Source organism: Podarcis erhardii (genome assembly GCF_964252035.2).
Source record: "Podarcis erhardii genome assembly, chromosome: 9".
Taxonomy (NCBI): domain Eukaryota; kingdom Metazoa; phylum Chordata; class Lepidosauria; order Squamata; family Lacertidae; genus Podarcis; species Podarcis erhardii.
The window spans coordinates 45,569,988-45,581,947 of record NC_138512.1 but is presented as its reverse complement, the minus strand read 5'-3'; the positions used below and the strand labels follow the sequence as shown (position 1 = coordinate 45,581,947).

General features: G+C 41.5%; 1 protein-coding gene across 1 annotated transcript in view; it reads right to left on the bottom strand.

Annotated features, from left to right (window-relative positions):
- Positions 1-800: 800 nt before the first annotated feature.
- Positions 801-11,960, bottom strand: part of SLC7A11 (solute carrier family 7 member 11) — a 56,053-nt gene continuing 44,893 nt past the window's right edge. Inside the window, exons 7-12 of the mRNA XM_081876125.1 lie at positions 9,439-9,562; positions 9,164-9,267; positions 8,233-8,329; positions 6,582-6,731; positions 4,774-4,951; positions 801-1,304 (exon numbers count right to left, since the gene is read on the bottom strand). Of these exons, the coding sequence (XP_081732251.1) occupies positions 1,237-1,304; positions 4,774-4,951; positions 6,582-6,731; positions 8,233-8,329; positions 9,164-9,267; positions 9,439-9,562 (721 nt within the window). The 3' untranslated portion in view covers positions 801-1,236. The remainder of the gene's footprint in view (positions 1,305-4,773; positions 4,952-6,581; positions 6,732-8,232; positions 8,330-9,163; positions 9,268-9,438; positions 9,563-11,960) is intronic.

The window sequence follows — 11,960 nt, the reverse complement described above, 5'->3', positions numbered from 1 at the left end:
TCTTAAGCTTCTGGGCATAATTCCCAAATTTCCAGACTGGAAATAACCAAAGTTTTGGTAGCTGTCATTTTTAAAAGAAACTGTTAAGACTGGGAAATAATCTATATGCCTAATGAAAGCATTTGTTCTTGAGATGCTTTATCACAAACACAGGGAAGATGCTAACCTCCCTTATGGTCTAACCCTATAAGCTTCTGTGCTTTTAAGTATGAGGCAGAAGGACAGCTGCATTGAAGCAACACAGGTTTTGCTGCTGGGCTTGTGGCATGAGATAGGGCATGGTGGGACTGAGGCTAGGATTGGAGACAATAAGCTCCATCTTCTTAAAGGCTTACCAGTCATCAATAAAGTGTTGCCAGTAATTCAGCTGAATCAGCACAATCCAGTGTATCCAATATAATGTGTTTGTGCTGATCTGCAGCTGAGAAAGAGTACAGCACCCTGCCCAAGTGACCTCATGCAGGATGTTGCTGTGGCTGTGTCGGCACCGTTCATTCAGAGAGTGCTTTTCTGTAAATACATTGCTAGGTTCATCTAAAGTAGGAGTAAGGAAAGTGGTGCCCTTCCGACAGGGTTGAACTCCAAATCCCACCCACCAAAGCAAACATGGTCAATGGTCAGGGATTATGAGAGCTGTAGTTCAACAACATATGGAAGGCATCACATTAGCTACCCCTGGTATAAAAGAACAGGAAGCCCATCCATATCAGCAAGAACTAAAAAGGTAAATAGAGTGTACATAGTTTTGAACTTGGTAGTGTTCTCAATGAAACAAAAACAGATATTAACAAGGGATGGAGTAATTTTGCACTCACATTTTTTTACTCCTTTCTTTCTTTAGACCCAATACACACAATACAGACATTATCTCTCTTGTTTTTTAGCTGTCTTGAACATTTTTAAACAAATGTTCATTTACACTACAGTACAAATCATCAGTGTTAAAAACTGATCCCTTCCCTTGTATGATAAAGGGAATTTCAGATTACATTGACTCTATTCTCATAGGAGAGCATGCACTTTGTTCCACAAAGGTTCCATAGCTTCTCCTTTCAAGAATGTGGCCTGAGTCCACAGTACCAGATAACCACACATAAAAATATTGACACTATAAAACAGTTCCCTCCACAGTTCATTATTTCTCCATGTTGCCTAGGAAGGTGAACACACACACATTTCCTTGACTGATGAAGAAGCTGGTTGCTTGGCCTCTCTGCTACTTTCAGCTGCAGAAGATCATGATGTGGCACCCCCCTCTGATGGAACAACTTCCAAGATGATTTGCAATGTTAACGTTGTCTTGTCTATAAAGGACAAAAATAGAAGAGACTTTTTGAAAGGTTCTATGAAAGGCCATTTGTAAGATTAATCTTGCATGCAACAGAGGGTTGGATCTCTGGACTAACAGTGCAATCTTAACCATGTCTACTCAGAAGTTGAATCCTACTGAATTCAATAGGGTTTATTTGCAAAGAAATTGAGGTTAGGATTGCAGCCTAAATTAGATGAATTTAGGCTCCCATTGATTTGAATGGCACATTCGGATTAACTTGCTCCATTGATTTCAATGGGACCTAAAGTAAACTAACTTCAGTCCAGTTCTCACAGAGTGCTAAGCCAAACCTTAGTTTAGCATGAACATAAAAATTTGGAGGCTCCTGGAGAGCAGACTTAGGCCACTTTATTCGTCCTCCAGTACTACTGCAGCTGCTCTAGTAAAGGTAAAGGGTAAAGGGACCCCGACCATTAAGCCCAGTCGTGAATGACTCTGGGTTGTGGCGCTCATCTCGCTTTACTGGCCAAGGGAGTCGGCGTACAGCTTCCGGGTCATGTGGCCAGCATGACTAAGCCGCTTCTGACAAACCAGAGCAGCACACGGAACCACCATTTACCTTCCCTCCGGAGCGGTACCTATTTATCTACTTGCACTTCGTGCTTTTGAACTGCTAGGTTGGCAGGAGCAGGGACCAAGCAACAGGAGCTCACCCCATCGCGGGGATTCAAACCGCCAACCTTCTGATAGGCAAGCCCAAGAGGCTCAGTGATTTAACTCACAGCACCACTACTATGAGCTAAACTATAGCTCACATGTTTTCCAAACCCAGGTTCACCAAGGTCTTTGGGTGCAACTCAGTGTAACATTATATTGTAACATTATATTAGCTTGTTAGAACACTGTTAAAGTGCAGTCAATCTTCCAGTCACTGAGATAGAAAAGCATACAATTCATGTACAGTAGCTTAGACCCTCAAGGACATGAAGTCTAGACTGAGACACAAACTGAGCATCCATCCTGATATCCTTTGATAATCTCATCCAGTACCAAACTACATTTAACAAAGCATTGCATATTTAAGTAAACAATAACCATTATATTTCAATTAAAATTGATTACATAGTTTAACAAACTACAGTGGTGTCTCGCAAGATGAAAAGAATCCGTTCCGCGATTCTCTTCGTCTAGCAGTTTTTTCGTCTTGCGAAGCAAGCCATTGACGGCTTAGCGGATTAGCGCTATTAGCGGTTTAGCGGCTTTTAGAGGCTTTTAGCCGCTTATCAGCTTAGCGGATTAGCGGATAAGCGGCTTAGCGGCTTAGAAAAAGGGGGGGAAGGGGGGAAGTCAGAAAAACTTGCAAGGCATTTCGTCTTGCGAAGCAAGCCCATAGGGAAATTCGTTTTGCGAAGCACCTCCAAAACGGAAAACCCTTTCGTCTAGCGGGTTTTTCGTCTTGTGAGGCATTCGTCTTGCGGGGCACCACTGTACAGTTCTCCAGGCATTAATCATATACGGTGAAATACACTAATATCTGTAAATATTATCTTAGCCAGGTTTGCAATGCATGTCTGTATCATTTACAGGTATTTGTATTTTCTTGTGCCAGAGAAAACAATAGGCTTCTTTTTAAGAGCTCAAAGAATCAGCTGCATTGCCACAGCAAGCAGAAATCAAGTCTCTCCAGTAACTCCCTGGAAGGGAATGTTTTCTTTTTGCTCGCATAAAATGGTTCAATACTGGCATCCTGTGGCCACAATGATTCATAAAAATATGATCCAAAAGCTGTGGAAATGTTGACTATCGAGTGAAAGATATTGCTTCCATTGCCTTATTCTCAGGCAGAGAAAAATAAACTGCTATAGACATCAGTTTTAATAGCAGGAAAGATTCCTACAGAATGTCATGTGCATTTTAATTTTATATTCCTTTTACTCATGGCACTGTTTTTAAGTGATCTAATTTTATCATGGTTAAGAAGACAGATCATTATTCTCAAATCTGCACTGCCGAGTCAAATTATTTCACAAATTCTAATGCTAATTTCACTGATAACTATTTTGCTGTGTTCTGCTGCTAAGCTACAAGTGGAATTACAGTGGTACCTCGGGTTACATACGCTTCAGGTTACATATGCTTCAGGTTACAGACTCCGCTAACCCAGAAATATTACCTCCGGTTAAGAACTTTGCTTCAGGATGAGAACAAAAATCACGCAGCCGCCGCCGTGGCACGGCAGCAGCGGGAGGCCCCATTAGCTAAAGTGGTGCTTCAGGTTAAGAACAGTTTCAGGTTAAGAACGGTCCTCCGGAATGAATTAAGTACGTAACCAGGGGTACCACTGTATCTATCTTATAAGATTCTTGTTCTGCTTTTATGTAACTAGATAATTGAAAAAGATCCAGTACACCTTGAAGTAGTGCAGTAAATTGAGAAGTAGAAAAGTTCATTTTTCAAGTCAAGTTGTGAGAAGGCTGCCAACTTCAGAAGAAACTCTGTTATACTAGCATATACACTTAAAACAAAAGCAAACTTTGTGTTTTCAGTATAGGGATGGCTAATTTGATTCTGGGTGAGAAAGAAAAACAGGCTAAGTGTGGATTTTTTACAGGTGAAAAGTGCCTTTGAGAAATGGTGGCTGACACTTGCCTTTTGCCTTGCTGGGAATCACAAGCAGGGAAAGTGCTACTGCATTCAGGTCTTTCTTTTGGGTTTCCCATAGGCATCAGGTTGGCCACTGTGAGAACAGGATGCTCCACTATGGGCCATTGGACTAATTCAGCAGGCTCTTCTTATGCTTAAGTAAAATTAATACTTATTTTTTGTGTTGCTATCTTTAGCACCTAAGTTTGGGTCATAAATCAGCCCTGAATTTGCACAAATTACTTGTGGTATTTAATACTAATCATGGAAATATTGGCTGCTGTTGACATCTCCTAGTAGTTGATCAATACTGATCAGAGATTAATTGCATTTGCTTTACAGCTGAACAGCTCTCTTTAACATTGATCAAACACAACCAAAATTCAGATGTCAATACATGGGACAATGACAGAAACAAACTGGGTCAAAGTAGGCTATTGGGGGTGGGGGGATATGGTATGTTCTTTTCACTATATGTTCTTTTCCAAACAGATAGAGATAGTCCATGATAAGTGCCAGTAAGGTAAAATAAAAGTTCGGTATCATTTACTGCATGGCCCCATGGCTTTTGTTAGATATATCCTTACTTGGGGAATTTGAGGGGAGATTCAGTAATTTGAAACAGCTTTTGTTCAAAGAGTATTACTTCAAGTATTGAGTTCTACTGGTACAGAATAACTGCTTAATAAATTGGCATTTACATTAAAAATAATGAGGTAGATGCCTTACTGTGGCAATGAAACTAGTGGATACAATGCCTCCCCCAAAAAATTAAAACTTGCAGTTTTCAGAGATACTGTATGGTCTAACGCTGAATGTACAACAAAGGGAATGATTTCCTATTGGCGTTTACTCACCTAACAGCCGTCTAAACCACGTTGGCTTCTTGTCCCATATGATAAAGAGGTAGTAGGCAGGGACGCCAGTCAGTGTAATTGCAAAGCCAATGCCAGTATTGACAGGGTCAGCATAAAGTGATAGTGCAACCATGAAGAGGCAGGTGAAAGAAAACAGAGCAGGAATAAAGAGCGGCACCTGGAACACACACCAAAAGACGTTATTGCAATACCCTGACCTTGGCTATTGAATGACGCTGGTATTTAATGTTCCATGAAATATAAATCGGATAAAACACAGGGGCACACTGCAAGTCTCAGAGAAATACAGGTGTTCAGGACAGGCACTTCAAATACAAGTAGCTAAAGAGAGCAAATTAAATGCACTTTTATGTAATAGGCATCCCAACAGCTGCTTAATTACCCACTCAGACAAACACTACATTGCTATGCACAGTCTTTAAATTGGAAGTCTTGTAAATGCGTTTTCTAGTACCGAGTCCCTTTCTCAAGCTTCTATTGGAGTAGAAGGCAGGAGCAACTGCAGCAAAGATGGCGCCTTTTGTAATTGCTCATTAGAATCAATTTTACAATGAAGGGAGGTGCCTAAGTTACGGGCTGCCTTTTAAAACCATTAAGTACATATTGATTTTCTTTCCCAAGTACAATAAATAACCTGGCAAGAGACTGCCAAATTAAATATCATTTTGGACATGGGCATTGATGGCTGATAGCATTATGCAGCCATCATAAACTTGGGAAAATATGTGCTTCTGTCATCACAACTGATAACATAATCTGAGATGATTTTAAAAGCAAGAAAATGCTACAATATGAGTAACAGCTTCGGTTTCCAACAGCGATGCCTGTCACAACCACAAAAACCAATTAACAATAAAATCTGAGTAAACTGTCAAAAAATCCAAACCAAAATTTAATTGGGGCGGAGGGGGATAGCAACAGCAAGGAACAACATAAAACTATCATCCATCAAATGCTCAGGGCAGTAAGGCAGTTTTAAGTTGGTGTTGGACTACAGGAGCTACCATTTGGCAAACTGAGGCAACTGCCTCAGGCAACGGATGTGGAAAGGTGGCAGACGGCAACTCCTACTGGCTTGTTGTTTGCCTCTGCTGGCCTGGCTGACGCAGCAACTGCCCAGCAAGGCTCTCTGACTCCACCTCCTCTGACTCTCATAGGAAGGACCAAGGCGATCTTTCCACAAAGCATTCTGGGTAGGCTGGCTGTGATATTACTAGTGCTGCCCCTGCAGTTTGCTGCAGCAGGGACAAATGATGTCTAGAATTAGAGGGGCAGTGGCAAAGGCAGTCTCACAGCCACACTTCCCAGAATGCTCCACTTTGAGGAAGCACCCTTTTGGACCTTCCTAGCGCAAGGCTGGGAGAGAGGAGGTGGGGTGCCTCGCTAGCGCTAGCAGTGCTGCTAGAGCAACAGGGAAATTAACGTTGCTGAGGAAATAAATGAGAGTGGGAGCAGCGCTGCTATTGCCATGAAAAGGAGGGGGAGTGAGGAACGCAGCAGCAGGTGTTGCAATCTTTGCACCCGCCCTGGTTAGTGCCAAATAAATATTTTTGTGAAGGCGTTGCTCAACAGTGGTACCACAGCTGACCTAGCCTTATTCCTAGTCGCCACCCACTGAAAAGACCCAGAAAAAGGCCTTAGAAATCAATCTCATAGAATGGGCAAGTTTGTATAGAAGTAAGTGTGTGACTACAAAATATATTTCCATTAAAATGCCCATGGGGAAGAGGAGGCACACATGGTATAAACATGGCATTTATGTAAAACAGTCATATTCCTGAGGTTACCTTGAAAGGACGAGGCATCTCAGGGCGCTTATATCGGAGGTAAATCATCCCAGCAACTGCCAAGCCTATAAAAAGCCACCGGGCAAAACTGAGGAAGTTCAAGAGGCTGTAGAGATCACTGGAGAAGAGCATGATCATTGTTAGAGGGTGCTGCAAAATAAATTAAAAGGAGAAGTGTGCTTTATTGCCCAAACTGTTATTGCCGTATTTCCTTATATTAACATTGTGGTGCCCCCATAGCTCTTAGCACACTACATCAGGGGTGGGGAACTTCCAGCCCTTCTTGGCCTACTAGTGGTCCAATTTGACCCACAAAGCCTTTTTCCCAAAATCACGCCCACCTGCCCATCAGCAAACCCAACTCATTATGCCAGCTGATGGATGGGAGGACAAAGTTAAATCCGGTGTTGGGTAGGTTACCAAAAAAATTGATTCAGTACAGTGGAAGCTTGGTTCTCAAATGCCTTGGTACTTGAACATTTCAGCTCCCAAACACTGAAAGCCCAGAAGTAAATGTTCTGGTTTTTGAACATTTTTCGGAAGCCAAACGTCCAATGTGGCTGTCAGCTATTGTTTCCAGGGCGCCTGTGCCAATCGGAAGCTGCGCCTTGATTTTTGAATGTTTTGGAAGTCAAACAGACTTCTGGAATGGATTACATTTGAGAACCAAGGTACCACTATATTTAAAAACAGTTAAAACAATTTACCTTAACAGGAATTGGGCGGGCACTGAAAAAATCATATCTCATATGTCAATGGCTAAGGTAAAGAAGTGTACCTTTAGCATTCGCTGAAAGCTATATAGTGATTTGTGGAGAGGGAATTCAACAACCTTGGGGCTGCCCCCAAGAATGCCCTCTCCTAGGCTACAAATTATGTGATTTAGAAAGCAGCATTGTTTCCATAGTTCCTGTTGTGAGGATGTTTCTGTGATAAAGATGACACAGATAATGGAAAATTCAGAATCACAACCATATGAATTGCACATGAATTGCATTGTAAAAATCCACATGTCATCTTACTTCAACAGGACCAGAGGAGATAAATATGTTTATTTGGGAATCGGTGTTATTGTTTCTAAAGAACCTGTATCCAAGCCAGCACACTAAGGAGTACAGCTTTGGATTCTCCAAAACAAAAATATGAAAAAAGCATAGAAATCAGAAAACAAACATTATTTTATAACCTGGAACCAGTGCCCTGAAGGCAGGTGGCAATACCAATCTATCTATTACTGTTGTTTGCATTTTCTCTGCAAGATACCTGTAATGTGACTTCAGGGTCATACCAGACAGTACACTAGTGTGTAGCTTTTATGTAGAATTTTATTACTCTGCATCCCTATCTAGGAAGATTCATTCCATTGAGAGGAGCTTAGCTAATCACTCTCTTTCAACCTTTCAAATAAAACATAATGAGGTGTGATTTAGGCACCAGCCAGCGAGAGTTAAATGCAACTAACAGAGAGTCAAAAGGAGGAGTCTCTAGAATAGATCACCTCTGCAATTACTTTCCACCCCTCACATGCATCTAAAGTATGAGATAGAAATAAATAACTGAGATTCAAGAAGTATTTAAATGGCATTTGAATCCTCCAGTGCAGATTCATGCCATGCAGCCTTGTACAGGGACATTTGTTTATAGGAATTACCAAAACAATGACAGCTGGTAAAGGAGTGTGCTTGCGAACATGAATCATGGACAGAATCTCAGGAAGGTGACCCTCGCGGGATGCGACGTAGAACATCCTGGTGGGAAAATAAATTTGGACAGCTTTTAAAGACACTCATTACCAAGATGAATGGAAGCAACTCACTAGAGGTGTAGAACACATTCAAATCCTCAGCAGTGCTGGGGGTTTTTTACTATGCAAGACAAGCATCAGAAGTTCTGATGTAAAAGAAATTTAGAAGCCTGGGAAATCAGCATGAACATTTCTACCTTCAGCCACTCTTAGTCAGTCTTCAAAAAACAAGGGCCAGTTAGCATTGCTTCAGTTGAAGAAGAAGAAGAAGAGTTTGGATTTGATATCTCGCTTTATCACTACCTGAAAGAGTCTCAAAGTGGCTAACATTCTCCTTTCCCTTCCTCCCCCACAACAAACACTCTGTGAGGAGAGTGGGGCTGAGAGACTTCAGAGAAGTGTGACTAGCCCAAGGTCACCCAGCAGCTGCATGTGGAGGAGCGGAGACGCCAACCCGGTTCCCCAGATTACAAGTCTACCGCTCTTAACCACTACACCATACTGACTACTGAAAACTACAGTTTTCTTTTCTCTCCTTTGAGCTAAGCCACTATCACTGCAATATTACAGCAAATGGGGTGGGGGGTTTCCAACAGAAATTGCTGTTTAAATTCCATTGAAATGAATGGGAAGTTCGCAAGATTATAGCTGTATTCTTGCCCTGCCTCTATTCATTTCACTGAATTGTATTCAGTGGTATTGAAGTAAAGGAGAGGAAAATTCACTGCAAATGAATGCCATTATTTAATGTTGATTTTCCCCCTTTGAAGTAATATTCCCAGTTTTTCATGCTAAATTCAAATTTTATGACTTTACCCTCACCCCACATTTGACTCACCTGGAAACAGCAAAGATCCCACCATTCATAGATCCGAAGCAAGAGAGTGCAACAAAAATTGGGACAGCCAAGGAAAAACTTCCCAGTAAACGTTCAGCAAAAGTCTGGCAAAAGAGAAGGAAAGACATATCAACTTAATTGGTAGAATTCCTCAATACCTTCTCCCATTCTTCAGCTTTAAGGAGTTCATCCAGTAAACTCTGTTTTCCATCATGATCAAGAAACTTATTCTGAAAATTTTACTCATTTGCATGATACATTCTACTATGACTTACCACTGCCACTGCTTGGGAAGCTAGCAGATCCTCAGGACTAATAGTTGTAAAATAGGCCACGTTGGTTAACACATAGCCAACTGTGACAATAACCATTGATGTGCAAATGGCAAGCGGCACATTTCTGAAAGACAGAAAGAAATTTACTGTTATCCATCTGCAGTCCAAAACTGAAGCAATCTGGTTGGCAAATATATTTGATGTATGTCACTGCACTTCCATTGTGACTGATGCTTTTATATACTGGAAAAATATTAAATACTGCAGGTCAAGCAACATATTTCAAACACCGTAATATGAATAATCAGGACTGCATAAATTGCAAACAAGACACAAATTCTGCCTTGGCTTTATTCGTAAATACTATTATATGCCTGCTGTTGCTTACTCTGTAGAAAAGACCATACTGTAAGGAATTCTAACTGGCCTAATTAGCCATGCCATTTTGTTAATATGCAAAGATACGGAAGTCAAAGTTTTTCCTCAATACCTTTTTCTCTACAGGTAGCATAAGATTTGTTTCTGAGTCAGTGGGACACAGACACTCGAAAGAATAATCCTCAAGCTGTAGCTTCACGTTTATTTATGAGATCAAAGGGACTGGACCTGGGAAGCCAGGAATCATATCTGAGCTCAGCTATGGGCCATTGGGTTGCCTTAGGCAAATCATTAGCAGCTTCAGTTCACCTTCTGAAAAATGTTAATACTTATCTCAAACAGTTGCCTCGATGATGAATGAGAGGATGGCTCTAAAGCACTTGACACATTTAAAGTGCTTTATATAGATTATTAATAACACTACTGTCTCCCGGCAACTCAGTTGTGAATATTACTGGTTGGATGTAAAGTACAACTCCAGTAAATTTCCAGCAAAAGATATGATTGGAAAAATCAGGCCCATGAGAAGTGTGTGTATAAGTGAGTAAGTGAGATCAATGTATTCTAGAAATTCCAAAACTGACAGTCACCACAGAATTAAATATAAACTATATAAGGGGAAAATCAAAGATTTGTTTGTAGTATTCAACACAATCTCACAGGTGGACATCATAAGATAGCATGGATAGCACTGAACAGATGTAGAAAGACACACAAACAAGATGGCTATGATATTTCACACCCGACAAGCGGGATGATCCTGAATGAACACAATATAAGCTTTTCTTTTCTTTTTTGAGGAGGCACAACAGTTCACTAGAACTCCAAAAGACAGAATTCAAAATGCCCTATGTTAATGGCTTTGTAAAGTCACGTTGCCATTTTGAGGACAGGCATTACAATACAAAAGGAAGGCATTACAATACAAAAGTCATGCAATAAAAGCTAATGATCTGTGCCCTCAACAACCAGTCTGCAAAATCTACTTGATCCATCCAGACTGGTGCTTCTCCCATCACCTCTCAAACCCATAAAACAAAGTTGCACAGGTGTGTGAGTGCTGTTTCTGCTCATCATTCACCCCTGCATCCCGCCTCAACTGAGTTGAGGCCAAGACATTCTGTGGGAGTGGAAGATGGCATCCACAGCAGCCTCCTGGCATGGCACTTCTTCCCTCAGTTTGTGCTTATGCCATGATAAAACCAATCTGCACACACTAGAATTGTCAGATTGCACCAAGCATAGGAAAACTCGGCCCTCCAGATGTTTTGAGACTACAGCTTCCATCATCCCTAACTAACAGGACCAGTGGTCAGGGATGATGGGAATTGTAGTCTCAAAACATCTGGAGGGCCGAGTTTGCCTATGCCTGGATTATACCCTAGAAATTCTTCCTATGCTTTTAAAGCAGGGATGGGAAACATTTTTTGGTCAACCTTCCAGAGGCCACATACTAGTGCTGGTCAGGGCCACATGTATGCCATCTTGGGTTCCAAGATGGTGAGCCCTTGAGCAGCCTCCAAAGGAGTCCTTCAAATAACCCAGTCCCAAAGACATTTAAGGTAGGCATTATTACCCTGTCGCAATCTCAAGCTCAGCCAGGCCACCTTTTCAGCTCCATATATTGGACTCTCTGATCACATTTACAGCACTTATCAACCTTTAGAGAAAAAGCTTGGCGAGACAACTCTAGTACACATCTTAACACCATCTTCTCTAAGAGTAAAAGTGGATTTATAAAGCAACTGGGGAGAAAGCACTCTCAGACCTGCATGTATTTGGCAGGCAGAGTCCAGGCTCATTATGCTGAGTAGCACTAACCCCTGCTGACAGACGGGTGGGGGTGGAGAGATAACGAGTCAGCAAGTGCCATTCATTACTCTCTGCTAAAAGACTGAGACTCTCTATGTCCCCAGAAGCCTTGAGCAGAATAAGAGGTTTCGTGACCTCTGAGGTATGAATGCTTTAATGTAAAAGTGGTACCTCGCCTGCCTTCTTTCACTCTCTCAATACGACCAAGTCCCTAAGGGGGTGCAATCCATTAGCATGTAACACCAGCCAGTGTTACTTGTTAGATGGTGGCGTACAGCAAAACAAAAACAAAAAACAAAAAAAACTTTGACAAAAAGCAACTACTAATACTA